Source organism: Drosophila tropicalis, unplaced genomic scaffold (genome assembly GCF_018151085.1).
Source record: "Drosophila tropicalis isolate 14030-0801.00 unplaced genomic scaffold, ASM1815108v1 contig_878, whole genome shotgun sequence".
Taxonomy (NCBI): Eukaryota; Metazoa; Arthropoda; class Insecta; order Diptera; family Drosophilidae; genus Drosophila; species Drosophila tropicalis.
This window is the reverse complement of record NW_027173374.1, coordinates 4756079-4779386: the sequence shown is the minus strand read 5'-3', so window position 1 is coordinate 4779386 and position 23308 is coordinate 4756079. Positions and strand designations below refer to the sequence as shown.

At 35.6% G+C, this 23308-nt stretch overlaps 1 protein-coding gene across 6 annotated transcripts; it reads right to left on the bottom strand.

The window, feature by feature from the left end:
* Positions 1-321: 321 nt before the first annotated feature.
* On the bottom strand, positions 322-22525 carry dpr9 (defective proboscis extension response 9). Of its 6 annotated transcripts, none has more exons than XM_068301071.1 (8): positions 22271-22506; positions 21328-21444; positions 16029-16962; positions 11423-11979; positions 8138-8360; positions 7306-7433; positions 6247-6415; positions 322-3041 (listed from the first exon to the last, which is right to left on the bottom strand). In XM_068301071.1, exons 3-8 carry the CDS (start codon positions 16438-16440, stop codon positions 2749-2751), a joined length of 1782 nt encoding a protein of 593 aa, XP_068157172.1. In that variant the 5' UTR covers positions 16441-16962; positions 21328-21444; positions 22271-22506; the 3' UTR covers positions 322-2748. The 6 variants fall into 6 exon arrangements, with proteins under 6 accessions (XP_068157172.1, XP_068157168.1, XP_068157171.1 ...); XM_068301067.1 differs by having other exon boundaries at positions 323-3063; positions 22501-22525; XM_068301070.1 differs by having other exon boundaries at positions 323-3063; positions 21328-21441; positions 22501-22522.
* Between the last annotated feature and the right edge of the window lie 783 nt (positions 22526-23308).

Sequence of the window (23308 nt, the reverse complement as noted above, 5' to 3'; positions counted from 1 at the left end):
CAAAGGGAGCAACGAATAGATGAATAAAACCGGCTAGCCGAGCTAGCACGAAGTCTCTGCTGTAAATGCTGTTGGCCTACATGTCGTATGATTAATCCCATTTCATTAGCTTATCGCCTGGGCCACATCTTTCTCTCCATCTCGCTTGGCTTTCGCTCAGCCATGAAAAATGATTATGCCTTTGTTTTGTTAACATTTACTTTCACTTACCCTTACACTCACAAACACACATACATATATGCATGGAGTATACACACATAATTTACTACCCATTTACCATTAAAACAACTTAATTAACAGTTGACATAATTTGCTTTAGTTTTTCATTTTTCTTTTCATCATTTTTATTTTTTTCTCTCTCTCTTTCTTTGAAATTCTTACAAGATTTCCTCTTCTTTTTTTTCGTTAGATTTCAAATTTTTTATTAAGTTTTTTGTTTTTGTTTCTCATATTTAATTGAAAGTTACTTTCAAATTTTGTTTGGTTTTCATTTTGTATTGTGTGTTTGTGTGTGTCTGTGAGTTTTTTAGCTTTAATAACATTTTTAATTTTTTTCTTATGGGTTTCGTTTAATGAAATAAACTATTTGTTTATTATAATAATATTATAAATACACATTTACATATACAATATTTACCTCAGTTTTAATTTTCCATGTTTTACTTTTCATTCACTCGCTTAGTCTATATAAAAGTGATGATGAAACTATAAGTTAAAAATTGTTAAAATGAAAATTTTGCTCACAATAGAAAATATATAAATTAAATAAAAGTATAAAAAAAAAAAAAAACTATATGTGTAAAGCATTGTTAACATTTTAGCTTTGACAACAATTTCCAATAAATGTAAAATTGCCCATAAAATGCCTGACCAAACACAATAGAATGAATTTTCCATTCGGAATATCGATGGTTTTTTTTTTCTTGCATTTTTACATTTTTGTGCAATTTTTAATGAATTTTCACATGAAAAAGCTATAGACGAGATATTGACAAAATTGGCAGATGAAAGAGGAGAAGGGAGCTGTAGAACAGAGGCATTTAACTTGATTCGTATCGTTTTTCTCTTTGTTACTTGTTTTTATATGTTTCTGCTTAGCTTGATTAATGAAACGTTTTGTGTATCTTTTCGTTAAATTCTATCAATAGGTTTATCAACTTGTCTTTTTTTTTTTTGGATTTAATTTTTTTACTTGGTTTTGCTGCTGTTTTGTCTTATTGTTTACCTGGTTATCTAAACACTGAAATGGATTCATTTATTTATATATGTATTTATCTCTATGCGATTTAGTTTCATTCTGGTTAGTTTGATGTGCTCCATGGCAAAATTTTATTGGTTTTTATTCTCGGTGTGATGATAGAACTTAGCGTAAACGAAAAGAACACATTATAGATAATTTGCAAAAATATGAACTCAAACAAATGTATATTAGGAAAAATCTGTTACACATTTAAAGTCCTTTTATTTCTTACTTTTTTTGAGTTTCTGTTGCTTGGCAAACTATAACTTTTAGTTTTACTTTTGTTTTCACTTTTTTAACACTTTGTCTAATGATTTTTATTTTTTCTTTTTTTTCGTTTTTTGTGGGTATGTTTTTTTTTTTTTTCTTAACAACAAATAAATATTTATTTTTTTCTCTGAGAATGTGCAACAATTTAGCATTTTAAACCAATCAATTAAATATCTTTCACTTGAATTCAGACCCATTTACCTATACATAATATTTATAAATATATTTATTTATCCTTCTTATTTTGTTTGTACACACATAAAAAGAAAAAAACATTTACGAAACCGAGTTCAAGAAACAAATCGGTTTGAAAAATGTTTGGTTTTTCTTTTGAAACTATCGGTTTTTCTTTTGGGGAGGAGCTTTAGTGTAATGTATTGTAAAGGTACGCTTATAATTTATTTATATATTTATTTCTTTACAGTGTGTGAGTTGTGTGTATATGTATTCACTTTCATTTTGAGTCAGTACTTGAAATGTTTGTAAGATGATCATGATTCTCCATTTTTTCGTTTTGTTCTCTGGTTTTAGGTTTTTTTTTTTTTTTCTTGATTTAAGTTACCAAACATTTATGTCCAATCGACAGACTATTCGAATTGTACAATATGCAAATGGCATCTAAAAAAGCTTCGTCAACAAAGTTTCGATTAGATTTTGTAATTTTTGAGCAGTGTTAGTTTTTGTTTTATTTCTACACAAATTACACTGAAAGTTTAGTCCTTGATTAGATCTTAGATATAAATTAATATAGAAAAGCAGACTATTTACATTCAAAATAAGAGATTTAATAATTTAAACAAAATAACAAAAATGAAAGTTTTACATAAGAAAACCCAAAGAAATTTTGTATGATACAAAGTCGTACATAAAAAAGGCGACAACTTGGCATTGTTTTTGTGTTTTCAATTCTGATTTCTAGTTTATATTTTGTGCTAAATATTACGTATACGTCGCTGATTTATAGAAAACTCCAAATAGCCCATAGGTTTCAATATATTATAGTTATTTATATATATAGTTACAGATGCTTATATGTATGTAGATCCTGTCCATGTCTGTCTGTGTATAAGTAGTTGTATTTTTGTTCGGGTTAAAGATTCTAGATTTTTATTGTAATTCATAGTTGTAATTTCAAGTCCTTTGTCGTTTCAACGCTCACCTTATGTCTGCCTCATAGATTCGACCAAATGTATTCCTTGATTGTAGTTGCCGTTGTGTTCTCAGCCAAAAGAAAAGTCTTAAAATGCACTCGACAAGGAAATGTCGTTTGTTGAAAAGACATTCAGTCCCTGTTGTCGCATCTTCACATTGCCGATGTCTTTGGCTGTGCCCTTTCGTCCGGGTTGCTTTGATATTCGCATTATATTGCCTGTGGTGGATAAGGGAGGAGATGAAGTCTCCCAACAGCGTGGCAAGCGTCCGACACATGCCCAACTGCAGAAGCACACAAACAGGTACACCAAGAGATATCGAATGGCCGAGTTGGGAGGATGCATTGGTGCCGCGTGCTGCATTGCTGCTGGGAACTCCCCTGGAAACAGAATGAGAAACACCTGTTTAATTTACATCTTTATTGCTGTTCTCATACTCAGACATTTTGGGGTTTGTGCTAAAATTAAAAGTTGTTAACTTGTCATGTGGGTTTCTTTGTGTGTGTGTGCATGTATATGTATCTCTATGTATAGAATACTAACGTAAAATACTCGCCTTTTATACCCTTACCAATCACCTTCACCTCACACAAAAAAAATCCTTTTTTTTCACAATATCATTGAGTATTTGGTTTGGTCTATGTAATCCCTTGTCAAAAAACTACTTTGACAGCTTTTCAGTTGTTAGACAACAATACGAAATAAAAACTAAAAGGAATGAAATAAACAAAACAACGTGTAAAGGAACGCAGAAAGAGTGTCATACAATAGGTTAAAAAGCCACAAAACTGTCGAAGAACAAAAGCAAACTAAAGTTAAAGCAGCCGACTTAAAACAATACAAAGTAAGTTCTGTCAGTTCAACCTGAAGCAGGTGTTCCAAATTCTCAATTAACAGTTAGTTGAAAGAACAGATACAAGATGTTTTCCAGTTTTAATTCTAGTTACTGCTTTTTCTTTAAGAAAACTTAACTAGGCAACTTCAACTTTACTTTATCTATAAAGGATATGTAATGTAATGCAATGTAATATATGAATTATTTTCCCTTGAGTACTTTAACTTTTCGCTGAATGTTAGAGCTGGAAGAGTCTTTGGTACGTCAAATGTCGTTGGCAGTCGATATTGATGCGGTAAGCCCCACAGAGAGTAAAAGCTCAAAACAATTCCTTGGCTTCACTTTCGCTCCCTTCTATCACCCCCTCTCTATCAAAGTCACTTGCTGTTTTGCTCTAACTGACTCTCCAGGTAACGATGAGCGAAACGAGGAATAAGGGGGGCAAGGGAAATGTTAGTGGAAAAGTTGCCACTGCAACATGATGGCACAACACAAAAGGAAAACACAAAACAAACTGAACAATGTTGACGGGCGGCGTACACATAATAGAAATAATAGTAGGTAATAATAATAACAAACAAAATGTAACGGCAAACAACAATAACTAGCAAAAGTAGCAGAGAAACAAAAACGACGAAAAGCGAAAGAAAAATACATAATAATAATCAGAAACAAGTGTGCCAAAGCAGTTAACGGAAGCAACGCGCATTGCATGCACAATATGGTGACAAGGATGAGTACCCACACTAGAACCAGCACCAGCAGAAGCACCACCATTCCCCACACCCCTCTTATTCGAGTGGTAAGTGGTAAAAGCAAGGCCCTGTGACATTATCTAGCAGACACGGTTGCTGCGACGACGACTACGACGAAGACAACGACGACAACGGCAACGACAACTTGACATTAGTGAAAGTCGCAAAGGAAGTGGCATGCAGCAAAGAGTGAAGTGGGATATGAGCGTATGTAGGATTGTGGAAGGATGCGGCTTGATGTGGGGGACAAGTTGTATGAGTATGTGGCGGCTGGAGCGCAACATAAACATAATTTTCATGTGCCACGCGTGCCAGATACTGCTGCATGCGGGAAAATGTCACAACGTTTTGGGGCTAAAAACAAAAGCAACAAAAAAAAAAAAAAAAAAAAAACACAAGCATAAGAAAATGCGAGTAACGTCGACTTGGAAATTCACTTTTATAAACATTTAGCTAGACTAAGCAATAATAGAAGTATATCTAGTCAACAAAGAATAAATGCAAACAATAAATGCAATTAAATGTCGAATTTTCAAGAGATAATTTAAGAAATTTCCAAACATTAGGATGAGCCTATTAAAACTCACACAACGAAAAGTATAATATGTACGAATAGTATAATATATTAAAGAAAGTTAACGAATAATTCGTAAAGCAAAAATAGTCTATAAAAGAGAAAAGTGAAGAGCAGAGTATGGCCCTCTAGCTACATTTCTTTGGTAAATTATAGTAGCAGATGAGGAGAGGTTATGTTGATTGTAAGTAGGTATAGGGCAGAGGAACAGAGAAGACTGTATGTGGTAGTGAGGATAATGATTACTGCTGCGCACACAATATTCAACCTTCCGGACAGAGTTTGCCACTCTGACTTTCTGTTTAATTTTCACGTGCCCCTTTTTTTTGCGATTTTCACTTAACCCAGCTCACTCACACTCCGTCTCTTTACATTTTTTGTCTCTCTCCATAGTGTCATCTTTTGACAGGGAATCCAGAATATTGAAACAGTTACCTTAGCAACCTTTAACTTCACTCCTCTGCAAACTGTCAATTAGTAACATTTCATCGCCCTTCGAATGACACTTTTAAATCAATATTTTTACTTCGTTTTGTCATTCTATGGCTAACGTAAAGTTGTTCAAGTGTAGAGCAGTATTTTACCAACTAGTTTTGTTCTGTCTTAGTTTAAAGTTCTTTTGTTGAGGTTTTCGCTTAGCTTGTAAAGACTCTTACAACTACAATTTGCGACAGACAACGGCAAGACTTATTGTCAACACCTAATACTTGCTTTTAAACACTCGTTTGGTTTTTTGTATTGAACTTTTTGACCTGAATATGTGCATTTCTTCGGTTACGTGACCATTTCCATGGCTTCCTTTTCGTCTAGATTTTCGATTGATATGCTGACTAAGCGCAAAAAAGAATGTTACAGCTTTAACTGTAAAAAAAAAACGTGACCCAAAATAAGAGACTAATTTAGACTAAACCACTGAGTGTAGGCTACATTAGAAAGTCAGAAACTTTTGCTTGGTTTTAGGTCAAATCACTTTGAATAGAAAGGCTTACATGTAATATCTTTTGTACTATCAGTAAGTTTTCAGGTATTATCTGATATATATTTTAATGTAGCAACTAAGTTCTTTAACTATTTCAGTAAGAGACTCATTGAAAAATTGTTTCTTAATTCATTTACATAACATCAGAATACATGGCAAGCTTAAGGTCATGCCGTCTTAACTCCTTTGTCTACTTCATTAGCGAGTAACTGATTGAGATTTCATTCTGTTGCTCCGACTCATTCTTTTATCCTTCTCACAGTTAAGCTACATTCTCTTCATTTGTTAAAGCTTTTACTTTGTGTTTTACTTTTTGTAGTTATCTTTTTATTTAGGTATTCATATTTTTGCTTCACGTTGTCCTTCACTCATTGTATGTCCTTTCTTTGTTCGTGATGTTCTCAGTTTGGTTGTTTGTTGTGTTGTCGTTCATTTTACTTACCATTCAGCACATGTACCGTTACGCTTTTGGCTTTTGCATTTGATGGATTACATTGATAATGCCCTGAATCCGATGGACGCGCTGATTTAATCAAAAGGAATGATGTCGTTGTATCACCTTTATTGGTTACAACCGAGACACCACCACGCGGCGAATCATAGTTGATAATCTGTGAATAACAAAGAGAAAAGAGATAGTGAAAGAATGAAAATGGGGAAATTACAATTTGTTATTTGAAATTAGATTTCTTTGCTCATTCATCGTTACTTTCTGCTGTTTGTTCATTTTCTAAGTCATAAAACTGAGGGACAGATTACGCATACGCACTGTTGCACAGTTGGGAAAATTAAAATAGGGAGAAACAACCCAAATGCAAACCCAAGAAGAAATATAGAATTCAACAAAGCAAAAGGACACGAAAAGAAAGATTGCGCATAAAAGCCAAAGGAAAACAATAAAATTAAATCTGTTCCAGGCAACAAAAAAAAAGAGGGAAAAACATGAAGAGAAAAAAAAGGTGAAAACGGGCACTAATGGCAACTTCTCTATAGAAAAGGTATAACAATAGCCTTAACCCTAGCCTGCGTGGTTGTTCCTCCAGTTCCTTCCCCAACAATTGTTGTCTAAATTCCCCATACAATAAGCTAGGATCCAAAAGCATGAAGTGTGTGGAAAACACCTAAAGTGGAAAACTAAAACGTGGCTTAGACAGTAACAAAGAAAAACCAAAATCCATTTTGAAACCCTTTTTTCTATCTCACTTTTTCTCTCGTCTCTTTTCCCTTTTCTTCCAACCTTTTTCCCGTTAAATGGCATTTTCTAATACAACAACAACATGAGGAAAAATTGGGGTAAAACTTTTTTCCCCTAGCAAAGCTAATTTAAAAGTTACTAAATTGAACACTAAAAGGTCTTTATTCTTCTCTTTTCTATTTATTTACATGCATATACATATATATATATATAAATTTTTTTTTTTTTTTTAGATACTAAGGAAGCGATAATCATTGACCAACGTAATTGTCAAATTGACAAAAGTTGCAAAAAAAAAAAACTTACAGCATTATTATGATTCCAAAAGATATAGGCCGGAGGCTCTGGTGAATTGAGTATGACACAGGTGAGATTTATAGTTGAGCCGCTTTCTATATACAAATCGGGTGCCCCGATAATCTCGGTCGATGGTTCTGCAAAGTAATTTTAAGACGGAAATATTAATTAATTATTGTTTTAATTTTCAATCTGACAATTATTTGTTTTTTCAATTTGTTTGTTTGTGTGCTATTTTAGAGATTTCAACGAATTTGCAAACGATTTTTGTTCAGTAGAAATCAGAGAACGGTTTTGAACCCTTTTCCCCACATTCCTGACCGCTACACCGCATTTGCATTAAGTTAATTTTCAAAGAAACCAATTGAAATGCTGAACAGGTGAAAACGAGGTCGCGCAGCACGAAATACGAGCATTTTAAAGTTATTTAATGCGAATGGCATTTTAATTTAAGATGAGTTTACCTTAATTGCATTTAACTTTAATGATATTAGTTGAGATGGTGACTAAGGAATATACAAATGATTGAAACCTGATCAGAAACTTAAGAGAAACTCAAGACATTCCAATCAGATGTAATTACATAGGTAAATGAGAGGGAAATAATCACAATGGCGAATGCATATTTCCCATTTCATTTCCCTTAAGCATGCTCAAATCAAAATCGATTTGTTTTCATTAAGAAATAGGTTAGCATGAAATTAATTGCATGATTTAGACAGTTAATTAGTATTAATATAGACGGGTTTTCAAAATGATGAAATTCCATGAATTCTTGAAGTACATTTAATGAAAATCTATTATACTTCAAATAGAACTAATTGATGTTTTCTGCACTTACCAACAACATTCAGATGAATGTAATGACTCATATGTGGCGTTGTCGATACTTGGCACTCGTAAACGCCTGAGTCACGATGTTGAGGATATTTGATTTGCAGCATCCAGTCTTCTGTTTGCGGTTGGTGTATGGCGCGAAAACGTTGATCCGATGTATAGGTATAACGACCAACTGTCAGCAAGTGTATATCTCGATGTCGCACCCAAGAAACTTGCAGCAACATCTTTGAAGGAGAAAAAGAAATGGAGGTGAAGGAAAAAGTTTATGCAAAAGATTTCATTTGTAAAGTAGAATTTATTAGGTAAACAGTTTAAAAAGTCAATATACAGACATGGCGAAGGCACAATTCGCTTTGTGTCAGTGGCACGTGTAAAATGTAAATTTTGTGTTGAAACACTTTATGTTTCTCTTTTTTTTTTTTGTTTGGCAACACACATGACATAAGAGAAAGGGCAGACCCCCTCTCAACATACCCTTATCATGACTACAGACAAATTGAAGGTAGCACCACACATATGGCCTTCTTGAAGTGGGCTTCCTCCTCCCACACCATGTAAAAACCACCTGCTGTTTAACTTTGGTGTTCTGCCTTAGCAGCCAGGCGCAACATTTTTCAATGACGCTGATTTAGGGTTTCTTCTTAAGGGAGTGCCTGGGTTCCTTTGAGTAGGGGCTGTGCTCGTGTCATACGTCAGCTGTGAGCATTTTCAATTTCAATGACAACAGCTTAGCAACATGCTGCTTAACGACAACGACAACTACGGCTACGACGACGATTCTGATGCCGCCAAAGTTAATGGACAAGAAACTCGGTCTTAAGCAGGAGCCAACGAACTGGGTGATGCTCCAGGTGTTAGTTAGCAGCAGCAAGGTAAGTATAAGGGTAAAGTTTGATGCTGCTTAAGCAAAAGTTGCGTGTAATTAACACCAAGTGTTGAAACGGTTATACAAAACACAAAGTCTCTACCTCCTACCTCTTAGCATTCATCCCCTTGTTCTCCCTTCACCATTTTTCACAAAACTCAAAGTTCAGGTCCCCAACCAACCGCAAAATTTGCTTTTTATCAACTTTTTCCCTTTCTTCACTTCGTTTTTCGCGTTTTATGATCTTCATCTTTAGCAAAAGCAACCAAAAACAAAACTTGATGCGCATTATGCTTGTTTACAGTATCGTAAAATTTTGGTATATCGATAAATATATATTTATATTTTATAAAGGAGGTGTAGCTATGTACATATATACGTATATACACATCTCGCTTGATGTTTCGCAAACACATAAACAGCCCCAGAAATCTCCGACATTTTTACAACTCAATTTGCAGAGTGAATGCAGACCTTAAAAGAATAAATTGTGTCATGAGCACGTTTTTTCTACACTTTTGACTAAAAAAAAAAAAAAAACAAAAAAATTGGTGGTGGAGTATTTTTATTAAAGATAGAGAAAATGCAAACACTCGATGTTAAAAGTGTCAAGCAATTTTATGTTCTCTATAAACTTTGAAATATCTTAAGTTAAACTCCAATCCACCGTTCCAACTCAAACGGTTGCCAATACAATTTTTTTCACCGTCAATTGCTCTAAAAATTTATACAATGAGAATAAATCTGAATTGAAAAATTGAAAATATTTAAAAATTAAATTTAATATTTCCCAATAACTATGACAATAAGTCAGGAGTATCTAAGCCATTAAAATTTCTGATCAAGCCATTTTAAAGGGTATTCATTAGTTGTGTATTCGTTTAATTTCTAAGTACTTTTTTGCATTCGTGTAGTAACTGAATTATTTAAAAGCGTTTCGTTTTTCCTTTTACAAATACATTTTTTTGGCGCAACTCATTCCCTAAGTTCATTACCGCCTGCTATGGAAAGCAAAGGAAACTGACGATGGGCGGAGGTGCTAAAGTGCGGTTATGAAAAACTCTAATGAAAAACGTCATTAATAATGTAGAAAACATCAACATCCGTTCGTTGTGTATATCATTATGGATGGGTGGATTGATGGAGGGATGCCGAGCAAAGCATACACATAAAACAGAAGGTTTTTTACATCTTGCTTGTGTTTGTGTTTGTATGGGTTAACTCAGGTGTTTTGGTTAAATCTCAGCAGCAATGATGTATTACTTTAAGGTAATCAGACGGAGGTGTCATGGGGGTGGGCAAGTTGATGTTGAACTTGCGGTTGCTGCCTTGTGGTAGTCCACAAAACTGAAAGCTAATTAGGTTTTAAACTGACAACCGTAGCAAATGGAAATCTACAGTTTCGTAAGCATGAGAATAGATGCACAGTTTGTTAGTCAAAAACTATAGATTGAGAGACAAATTTTGTGTAAACCATAAGCAGTGGAGGAAAGTTTGTAAAAAGAATAATGGAAATTTAATATATCTTCACTAATGAACTTAAACTTTCTGTTGTTAACATTCGAGCGTCTACATACTCGTTTATCTAACGAACTGAACTGACCTGGCCCACCAACATCCTCTTGGCATATAAAACTTTTCAATTTCCCCACACTATGCTCATCCCTTATTTTACCTATTCCTAATTTTAATAATCACGCAAATTAGTTTTCAAAAAACCGCAGCTTAAACAATTCTCTGACCCCATAGCAGGAGGTTCAACTGAAGGTAATCACAGCCTGCCAGGAAACTTTTACAAAAGCTTAGGTATTTCCATATGTGTGTGTGTGTGTGTGGAGAGAGCAAAAGTTTTAGGAATGCGGACAACTAACATATTATTATCGGAAAAATGGCATAGACGCCGCCGGAAATGGCGGAAGGCAAATGACTACGCCGCACAGGCTAGAAAACTAAAATCCTCATACTTCTACTTATTGTTTTCGGGTCCGATTTTTGTTTTTGGGTGTAGCCCCAGGACCGGAAGTATTGCAGGTGTATGTCGGTTGTTTTTTGTGTTTTGTGAAAATGCTTGCGGCATTTCCTTCCGTTCAAGTTGAAGTTGAATAACGTAAAATCTCTTTCCTGTTTGGGTATAATTAATCATTTTGTTTTTGGCAGGCAAGAACAATTAGCCAAAACCCGGCATGTGGGCGCAGTTTATGTGCTAATTACCTTAAAAAAAAACATTCCACCCACAGGAAGAAAAAAACTGAAAGAGTCACCCGCTAAGCTCATCGTGGTCGTCTAATATAAATCGCATTTTGATGGCAATGACATAACAATTACATGATAATAGAAGGTGGGTAGGGCAAACCAAAAGTGAGGCCAACAGAAATGAAAAATTGGCGTCGAAAATTATCAATCAAATATTTGTGAACTCACCGTTTTGTTGCCTAAATTCTTGACTCGACAATTCAAATAGGCTGTCTTGCCTAATAGGGCGGTCACATTCTTAGAAGAAGCCTTGTCAAAATATGGCCCAGCACTGCGTGCGTCTTCGATTAAATCAATGCTATTCCTATGGATGCCGGATGCAGCAGCAGCGCCAGCTGGCGAGGCAATTGTATTGCCATTGCCAATGGCCTTATGCAAGCTGCCACTGGCAATGCCAGTTATGGTGCTGCTTGAGCCACTGCTACTGGCATCGGTTGTCATTGAGCCTGAACCTCCGGCTGATGATCCTGCTGCTGCTGCTGCTCCTAATGCTGCTGCCGATGCAGATGATGATGGTAATGATGATGTTGCCTGAGCATTTTTGCTATTTCCGTTGCTATTGTTGCTATTGCTGCTTCCGCTTCCGGACCCAACGCCATTGGGAGCACCAGCAGCAGCAGTAGATGTAGCAGTTGCTGATGAAGCAACATCGCTTGCATTTGGTATGGCATTATTACTGCTGCTCATATCCTTCGATTTGTAGGAGTCCCGCTGAGCGGCAAGCACTGCAAGTAAAAGAGAGACAGAGAGCAGATGGTTACAATTTTATATAAATTTCGATCTGTTGTCAAAAATTTATCTTTATTTTTTCCAATATTTCTCGGGCACCAAAAAGTTACCCCAAAAACTATGCTATACTTTTTACTAAAACTTTATATTTAGTAAAGTTTGCTAGCTTTTAACATTCAAAACATACCTTTTACCAGCCATTTAGATAATTAGCAAATTAAACCCATACACATACACACACAACCTTTAGGGCAAACAACTTTTGCCATCTCCACTGCCTGCCTCTCACTCACTTTTGAGTTATCCTTCGTTATGTTGAGGCACATTGAACTTTCTTATTTTTTTTTCTGTTGGTTAGTTACTGTTTTCCGACTTTTGTTTTTATGTTTTTCGTTTATCAAATTTTCATGTTATACACAAGTTTCATCCTCATCAGAGCAACAACTCCCACCCCTTTTTCGCCCGTGTTGTTTGTAGTTACGAGCAATTTTTATCCAACCATTTATCCATCACTTAACTGCTAGGACGCCGCAGTGTCTGGCCCCAGACCGAGACTCACACACACATATGTCCAGTTTATATATATCCTCTGATAGATACATATATATACATATATATGTATGTATATCTCTGGGTCACTTGATACGCTTATTACGTCGCAGCTAGCGTCTTTTTTATGACACTCAGTCAAGGATGAGCATGAGGAGGATAAGTTTTAGCCGGCAACCATTTTATAGAGCCAAAGCCAGGCTAGCGACTTTATTAGATTAAACATGTTGGGCATGACGTTTTTCTTGTTGTGGTTGTTGTTACTGCTGCTCCTGCCGCTGTGGTTATTGTAAGCCCAGAGACCGAGCCACAGACACACAAAAAGACAAGAAAAAATTCAGCATAGAGATGCTTCAATATATCAATGTTAAAGAGAATAAATAATTTTTTCATGTTAATTTCGCAATTACTTCTGTAGGTTCATTACATACAGCTAGTTTATACCTACATATGTCTAAAGAGTTCCGATATATTATTTTTAATTGTTGCAATACATTGAAACAAGGAAAGACTGAAGCTTCGATGGTATTTCAGATTTATAAAAATATATTACGCTCATTCAAATATAGTTGTAATCGTAATTCCGATAAACAAAAAAGGGGGATGTTAGATCTATTAGTGTCTTAATTTATGTTGACACTAATCACTCAAGATTATTCGAAATACTAATGAAATCCCTTAAGCTACGAAAATATCTCAATTAACATGACGATATCCCATTATCCTTGATAATTCGCCATTGTCTGTTCACAGTGATGTCAGACTCGCTGAATTTAACATCTCTAACAGACACACACAGACACAAACTCACAGGGATTCATGCACATGTTATATGTCCTTCCTACACCCGCCGTTTTGGGTACACCAAACTATTAGCTTAGCTTCAGCTTTAGCCCGTTGGCCATGTTACTGACAGATAAGTCGGTAGATCCTTGCCATTTTAGCTGCTGCTGCTGCTTCTGTCATTGTTGTTGTTGTTGTTGTTGTTGTTGTTGTTATTGTGGTTTTGTGCTATTGACAGACAGCCAAAGCTAAAGTCAGTTTGCGTTGCTGTTGTTGTCGTCTGCTTTTAGCTAAACTCGCTAGTTGCGTATATGCGCTCAGTTCAATTGGCAAAACCCAAACAACAATGTTGCTAATAACTTCGCTTACCCGTTCCACCCGTCTTCCAAATAGCTTCTGCATTTTCTCAAGCCCCCTTTCCGTTTTGTCTGGCAAAACATGATAATAAATAAAATGCCTCAAGCTAGAAATTAAAATAAATTGACTGCCTGGGACGAAGACCGCAACGTCAACTGTTCGCTGGCAAACATAAATTAGAGCTGAACCAAAAAAAAAAAAAAAAAAAAAATTGTTCGCAAATTTCACCCCTCGACCCTGCTCTCATTTTTGTGTGTGGGGCAACCTTACTTTCCCACTGCCATCTTTTCGTATTTTGGCTTAAAAGCGCCCTGCAGAAATCACAAAGTCATATGCCGAGGTCGCAGTCGCTGTCTCCGTGCCCGTGTCCATGTCCATGTCCGGATCCGTGTGTTCGTATTCGTGTTCATGTCCGGGATGGCTGCTATGTTACGTTGAGTCGACGTCAACGTCAGCAGTTTGAACACAACTAGACCGCAGGGCATGTTCCTGTTGCTCTGCCGCAGCTCCTTTGCAGTCAACGTCGACGTCTTCTTGTGGTTGGTTTTACGCCCGCGCAGTTATTATTAACATTGGCCCCGTGTTCATTGTTGTTGCTCCTTCTGCTCCATTTGCTGTTGTTGTCATGAACATTTGAAATGTCAAAACTTTATCCACGTTGTCTTCTCCTTGCACGTAACTCTGTGTATGCTGTTCGTGTGTATCTGTCTGTGGCGAACTTTTAAATTTTTAAATTCACTTAAAAAATTAGAAATCGCTACACCCACCCACCCAACAAACAAAACTTTTCTTATTTAAATATTTAAAGGTTTCCATTTGTCAAATGTTAAATTAAATGGCAAAAAGCCATATGAACGCTGCTTCTTCTATAATTCTGTCTCCGTGAGTGTGTGTGTGTGTGTGTCATTTTGTTAATAAAATTTCATGACACAATTTTTGATATAAATTGTTTAAAAGTGTATTTTTACTTTCAAACGTGAAATTGTTCTGAGAAAAGTACCAAAGAAAAAATCTAAGTAATTCGAACGAAAATTTGTTGAGTATTTTGTTTTGGATTCACATCAAATAAATTTTTTATTTAAAAGTCATGGATTCAAGTGAACATGAACGAAACATTCATCGAACATGTTAAGAGATTTTACAGATGTTGTCTAAACTTTTTAGATTGCTAAAGGTTTTCAATTTGAAATTTGTTTTCAACTTTGAGATTACGAAATTAATTTAATGGCAATAAGAAATTTAAAAAGTTCGACAAATATTAAAAGATTGATCAAATGAGAGTGTTTATTGTCAAATCGAACACTTATTTAGTTGACCTTTAACATACAAATGCCGATAATATCGGAAAATATGGCTAAAAGCGATAATTCTAGAATTGAATAAAATTAACCGTGAACTCATTTGTCTACTCGATTAATTATAGCGTGTTTCTTATCTACATATATTTTACGTGGCCCTGGCCAGTCTATTAAAGCCTAATGAGTTCGCTCAGGTGCTGCCCAATGGAACTAGACTTTTCCTCATTAAGCCAATGCCGCCAGTGGCATACGAAAGCCATCAGCAGGAGCAGAAAGCTAACCCAAACAACAACGGAAAAAAAAAATAAAATGAAAGTTAAATACGAGTCTAACCATGCCAAAAACAAACATATACGTAAACCAAACACCCTCCTAACAGATTCACTCTCACTTCACCTCGCCCACCCTTTCAATCAGAGCGTGTGGAATTCGCATCGCCTGGGAGTTGGCAGAATGCCGCCCTCCTGTGCTCGTGTCCCACTCTCCTACTTTTAGGCCAAACAACATTGATTTCCCAAGACTTTTCAGGCACAGCAAAATTAATTACCTAACCTAAAAACGCAGCCCAAAAGAGCGGCCAAAAGAAATGATGTAATAAAAGAGGAAGCCCCAAAGACGAGGACAAAAATGCCGATGCCGGAGGTCGATGTCGATGCTGCTTTCTACTGAATGATTTTTTTCTGCTGACTCATTTGGGCATGACAACCAAATGAATGATATCGAAAATCGAAATCAATAAATGAAATTGGTCAAATCAATTTGGCAACACAATTGCAATTTGCCCAAGAACCGCAAAACAAAAGTGGGAAAAAAACTGGAGCACCAATTTTGATTAAAGTTCTGCCTTTGCAATGATGTCCCAAAAAAAAAAAAAAGTTCTAAGTTCGATACAAACGTCGAAATTGAAAAGGTCAATGAGGCGACTTGTTGATGCTCTACCATAAATGACTTGGCTTTTCTCTCTTTTTTATACTGTCTGCATCTTATACATAAGTTCACCCTGCTTAAAGGTAGGTACTATTTAATAACGGAACTTGAAATAAATTCTTGGAACTTACCACCATTGCCAGATATCACAGCGACGATAACCACCAGCATGCTAAGCATTATCAGTGCTCTTCGTCGACAGCTGCACGAGAAGAATCTCTTGTAGCAACTGTTGTTGGTATGTGAAGTGGATGAAGTGCTAGTTGTAGCTGTTGCTGTTGCTCTCGATGAGCTGCGGGCGGTGCTAGGCCAGAGTCTAGGGCAATCCGTTAAGCGGATTGCATCTGCTGTCGATTCTGTTGCTTTTGGTGGGGACTCCAAGTGTAGTCGTCGTTGTTGTTGCTGTTGTTGTTGCTGTTGGTGTTGCCTAGGGTTCTGGTGTCGTCTTGTAGCTATTAGTCGTTGCTTTAAATTCGTTGGTTGCTGCTGCTGCTGCTGCTGTTGTTGTGGCTGCTGGCGCATTTCCATTTGAAAAGTTGCCATAATATTTCACTTTTAGGCTTAGTTTATGTTGCCGTTTGTTTTTTTTCTTTTTTTCTCACACTTTTCCTTGCCCACTCTATCTCTTTGTGATTTAATTCTTTCTATTTGAAAAACAGTAGAACTGTGGGGCGTGGCTTCGGTGGGCGTTCTGCTTAGCGCCAGCCATTTTGCCGCGATGCGTGAAATTACCCAAATTTAGACTCTTTATTTATATCTCTCTATATATACATACATATTATATACATAGAGGAGAGAGATAAAATGTAATTCTATGCGGAACTTGTTCTTTTTTTTTATTACATTTGGTGACTCTCTTTGCTAGTTGAAACTACTTTGCATTTATTCTGCTTGGCTGATGCTGACAAATCGCTGCCATTTTCTAGCGATTTATATTCTATTTAATTTCGAATGGCAATATCTTTTTTTTTTTTTTTTTCTTGGTTTTCCATGGGATATCAGTTCATCTTCATTAGCGGGACCCTTGTTGGCCATGCCATTTCCAACAGTTTCTTAGACCAACAGCTGCAAAAGAGATACAAAGAAAAAAAGATGAGCAGAGTTAGTAAGGACAAAAAGAGAAAACAGTTTGGGGCGTTAAGAATGTTTGGAATTTCATTAAAAATTCAAACGTCAAAGTCAAAATAAATGGAAATTTGTGTGCGTATGCCGGCACGTGCTGTGTCCTTGCTCTTATCCTCCAGGTTAGACCAAAGAATGGGAACATCGTTGTTGTTGTTTTTTGTTATCTACCAGCGCGTGTCTGTGGATTGCCTTGCATCTGATTTTTCTGCTGTTTGCTTTATGAATTTTTTTGTTTTTTTTTTTGTTTTTGGTCTCTCCTTCATTTTGTAGGGAAACACCAAGAGGCCGGCGTGCTTGGCCTATATCGTTATGTGATTTTATGACAAACCAAACCAAAAACAACATGAAATACAATTTCATTTTTAAGGGGGGCACATTTTTTAGCAAATTATTTAATTGCTGATTTAAATTCCTCCTTACACCCGAAATTTAATTTGTAAGATAGGTTTATTAAATTAAATTAGCAAAACTTTGACAACAGATTGTCAGCAATTATCAATTATTTCATCTATCTCTTAAGTCATTTGGTTTAAAATTGATAATTTAAATGAAAATGATTCTTTGTGGTTTCGTTTCGTTACGAAGCGGTATTAATTATAATCAAGTTACGAAATTAGGAGCACTATTTAAGTATCTGTTCCGATGTTCCAAGAATATCGTCTCAAAAAAGACATTTAGCATATTTCCTTAGTCTGTGGCTCAAATCTATAATCTATCTAAATCTATACTTCTGTAACCCGATGTTTTTTGTCTTTTTCCTGAGTTATATTTAAAGTCACAACCAAAAAATTCTCATTTCATTTCGATTTCGATTATTTCTTTTGTTTAATTATATTCGAAACTTTTACATAAAAACTTCAACCACATGTGTAAAACCGTGTTTAGCTTCGTATAAGCCCTGGTCCTCTTAGTAGTCTTCTTAGACTTCTTGCAATGAAGTCAATCAAATCATTATTTGGTCATAATAACTAACTTTATTTGAAACCTTCTCCAGAGACCTTATTGATATTTATTAAATTTGTTATTTGACTGTTAACAGACGAGGAAAAACTTTATCCAACATCATTTCCCAAGGTGATCGTATTATGTCTATTTAGAAAACTTTTATTATTCATTTTCACAACAAAACAAACGGTAAAAAAAAAAAAAATTTTTTAAAAAAATGCAGCGACAAAACAATGGGCAAAGCAATTTTCGGTGACACAATGTCCCTGTGACAGCTAGAGAAATAATGGCACTAGAGACAAAAGAGAAAAGTACAGAGATAGATAGACATAGAGAGATAGAGTGAGAAAGAGAGGGACACCGTGAAAGGCAAGAGAACAGGGGAAACTGAAAACAAACTCGCACAGCAACTCGTCAGAGTATAAGTTACAGCAAAAGTTTCATTTAAAACTGTCGGAGCAGCAGCTATCGCACTTTAGGAAAAACGAGAAACGCTTTGCGAAAACTTTTTGTTGTTTCATTTTCAGATGCCTTTAAAAAAAAAGAAAGAAAAGAAAAACAACAAAGTTTAAAAAAAACTACGACGAGATGTCGATGTCGATGTCGAAGTCAAGGAGGACACAGGACACACACAGTTGGGGTAAGGAGAGACAAGTCATCAAGTGCAATGCCAGAGCTTGACATAATATGCAGCAGCTGTCATGGTTCTGGCCCCTCAGACAAGTGTCGATGCGTGGCAAATTCCAGTGAAATGTGCCACAAACTATTTTTGCCTCTATTCTGTACGTTGCTTGGTTTTTGGGTTTCCGTACATTTTTTGTTTTTTTTTTTTTTTTTTCGTAGCTGCAGAACAATGGCAAGAGATGTTGAAATTGTTTGTAGAGGCATGCTTCAAGGTGTTAGTTTTAATTAGTGCCAAGGTCCGCAGGCAACAGTGGGTTAGCGTCACGGCGATGGGACATTAAATTGTACAAGCAGCCCATTATCCATCCAACTCATCCTTATGCCATACCCACAGCCTCACCGTTCCTTCCGACATGCATAATTAAAGTCAGTCGCCTCATTATAATTTCCATTAAAAACAGTTCGAGTTATATCCACGTGCCTCAACCCCATTCCCTCTGATGTTTATTCAAGCGCATTGGGTCATTGGGTTGACATATTAAACTGACAGCTGTCATGTGCAACAAAGTGACTTTATATGCATATATCGCTCTTCTTCTTTCCACACACACACACTGCCTCAGGTCAAACCCCCTTTAATTAATTTAATCTATAATATCCAGGTAATTATGTTTGATTAAAACCTCCAACTCCATAAATTTACTTTAATTATGTTTCAATTTTGTATGTTACCGACAAATGAATTGTAATTTGTATTCTTTGCATTTCCAATTTATTTGTTCAAATATATTTACAAATGATTTTTATTCAAAAACGTATGCCATTAATTTACAATGTCCTTTATGCACAACAACAATAACCATGATTAAGTGAACTAACAAAAAAAAAATGTTCGATTAAGCCGAACTAAAGCTAAACTACAATTGAATGGGAAATCATTTTAATATATATTTCTTTTATTGCGATGCTTTCATTCATTGTTATTATCTAGAGTAAATGTTAAGCCTTTGTTGTTGAAAATGAAATTGCTGAGAAAAAAACGAAAGTATAACTGAATAATGTATTCGGGTTGGTTGCTTTAACCCCAATTTACACTTCCCCAGTGACCTAATATTCAACAAAGATATGTGGATAATCCTACTGAAAGTGGGCTTTAAAAAATACCTAAACATGTGTTGAGCTAATTTTCTGGTCCGAATCCGGAGACTATAAGTATGCGATTTCTAAATAACATAAAACATTTCAAAACGGGAACAGGGTCACTTATAACAAAGATAAGGTTATTTAAAAAAGATAAAACAAGAGGAAAATATAGGTCTTTGTCTGTTTTCAAACCTATTTTAAGTATTCTAAAACTACGAACAATATTTGAGAGATTGGCCTTCTTTTCCACTGGGTTCAAATCCACATTGCACAATTCGAAGCATAATGCTTGAGAATTTGGACTCAGCTTTAATTATACCTACACTTTATTGATAAGTGTACTGTGATCACTGGTTCTAAGTTTTAACGACCTCTTCGTTAAATTCCTAAATAGTTAATATTCATTCCCAATGATTATGTCAGATGTTTCATACAATTTACAAGGACAGGTTGCTAGGCCAACAAATTACACGATTATGATAAAATGGGTCACTTGGCATGTAATATTACGATGGCGAATTTAGCATCGAATGCAGATCAATCCAATAAATAAAGTGTACTTAAACAATTATGAATTTTGGCAATCCTTATAGCGCCGATGTCCAGTATAAGTCAATCGGTTCAGAATAGATTAATAAACATGCAAAAACTGTATTGTGATGTCATGAAGATCGAACAATTATTACATCAATATTTTAATGAATTTTTCAACAAATAACTCAAAATTAAAAGATGAAACAATCAAAAAGTATCTTAAATATGATAAAACCTTTTAGATAAGCTACGCTTAATTGGCTGCCTACGCAGGGATACTATTATTAACATTATCGAAAAACATAATCATACCAAGACGTAGTAGAAAGTTGTACTTCGTAAATATTTACTTTATACTTTGTCAATGAATTACTCGTGCGAGTCAAAATCGAAAATAAGACAAACTTTTGTAGTTTCTTTGACAGTTTTACTGATAGTAGTCTAATTTTGGATTGCTTGGCCAGTGGCTAATGCAAGTCGAATTCCAAAGAAACGTTATACATAGGACGCATAAGCATATGGATATTGTTTATTCTTAACTGAAAACTTTCACCCTTAACCCAATCAACTAAAATTAGTTTACCTGAACATCCATCTATTATCTACTTATATATATAGGTATATATCGGGACGATGAATTAATTATCTTGTCTTCATAGCTTTTCTAGGAAGTTAATTATGTCCTTACGTAGACAGGCCGCCGTTTACCTTATTTCATTAGCATAATTTCATAGATAATTTTAAGTATATAGACAGATAATCCTTTCATAATAAAAGTATTGATCGAACACCCACCTGTTTACACACAAACACACACACACATACGTTGTGTATTTGTCATAATGAAATGGAAATCCTCAGTTGACCTTAGAACGAATACAAAAAAAAAAAAAATAAACGCTATGCCACAACAAACAATTAAAAACGGACACGCCCACCTCACCCTTCCAAATACTTCGACACATGTCCCCAATGACGTTTTGTATATTAAACGATTATCGACAATAAAAAATAATTATTGAATAATTAATTAGCCTACTAAATGGAATCAGATTTTACCTTTATTTGTGTTAGCAGGTTTCTCTTCGGTTTTAATATTTTTGTCCTTGTTATGTATATATAATCATTTAATTGATTTGCGGCTTTCGATTTTTTTATTCACACTTTTAGTTTCTACTGTTTAAAAGGAATTTTTATAAACCATCAAAAGGGTTGTTTAAAAAACGTAAAAAAAGTAACAAAAGAGAAGGAATCAAAAGCAAGAAATACAAAAAAAAAAAAAAAAAAAAATGATTTCCTTAAACCTTTTTGTGTGTGGGCGTAGAAGGGTAGCCACACACACAACCACCCCCACCCACACACACACACACACACACACGTGTGGGAACTCTGCCGTGTGATTTCTGCGTTTAATGTTCCCTTTTTTCTCTTTCCCCCCTTTTTTTTTATTAGAAATGCAAATTGTTATGGGTTTATTTTTATTCCTTTTTTCTTGTTGTTTGTTGGTGGCCTTAATTTATGTGCCTCAAATGTATTTTTTTTTTTTTTTGGGATATTTTGTTGTAATTTTCCTGATGAAAAGTTGCCAAAAATTAGGCTAAAAAGTTAGGACCAGTTGACGGGCCATGTTGGCGGCCTTCAAACCACACAACAACATCAACAAAAAGAAAAACATGGGGGGGAAGAAAGTTCAAAATAAAAAAATGTTGTTCAAACTTTTACAATGCCCTTGAATTGAGGGGAAAAAAAAAACGTAGAAAGTACCCAAAACGACAGGTAAACTCTTAATGGAAATTATTTATTAACAAATTGTATGTCGAAAAGTTCTTAATCAAAATGTATTAATTTGTTGTTTTCTTTTTCGTGGCTTTTGTTTTGCAAGTTGTTAGCACTATTTTTCACTTTTACACACTTTGCATATTTAATTTGCTTTCTTTTTTTTTGGCTTTAATTATTTTATTTTATTTCCCAAATTTGCTGGTTTTTTATTATTATAAGTAACCTTTTCTTAGTGCACATTGAATTGAACTTTTGTTTTTATATTTTTGGTTTAAAACTTGGCCATTTGCCGCACCTAAATGTTTGGCCCACTGTCACTCTCTCACAGTGGGTGGAAATCTATTGAGGTTGTCCCTTTATCCTTTTATGCTTTCTCAATGCCCCACTGTGTGATATGTTGAGTGAGCCTGAACCTGAGCCCTTGCCTGTGCGTGGGCGAGGCGTTTCAGTTACCGCTAGAACGACCGAACGAAACGACTGCACTGAATACACTGAAATCGTTTGGCAAACGATTCGCTGTTAGGGCCAAGCCAAACCAAGGCGAAGCCAAAGCTCTTTCAAATGTTGGCAAGAAAGAGATAGAGCAAGAGAGAAAGCTTTTCTGGTGGGTTGCACAGTGGGACAAAGTTACGTTTGCTCTAATAACAAGCTCGTTTAGCTCACTTCCAGTTGGAAGTTTCGGTATGTTCGAAAAACTTCACCGTTCTCTTAACTATTACTCGTTTTCTTCTCTCGGTTTCTTTCTCTCTTAAGCTATGTTATTTGTTGACATATTCACAAGAGTCTCGAAATATAAAACAGAATAAAATGTTTGCTCTGGCTCGTGCTAATGGCCAGCACCACGGGCTAAACACCACAAGCCACCGCCAGTTACATTAGATGCATCTTTGTGGCGGCTACAACTGACGAAAGATTTACGATTGCCTCTCCATTGTACACTATTCTTTTGCGTTAATTGGACTCACTTCTCCCAATGGCTGCAGTTTTCAGTCCTCACTTACATAAATAGACAGAGCAAGAGACAGCCAAATAGGCAGCTCCAGACACTCCGCTTTGCTTAAGCACTTAGTGCACATTAAGTGGACTTGGTCTTGTTCTTGGGATTGGAATTGCTATTGGCATAGAGTTTAGTTGCGAGATATGTAAGTTCAGAGGTTTGGGTGGGGTAGAATGGGTGGATGAGTCTGTGCGTCGTTTGGCTGCCTGCCCAGTTCAGCAGGCTGAGGGCCATTCTCTGGCTCAGCCTGTCCTCAGAGTTAAC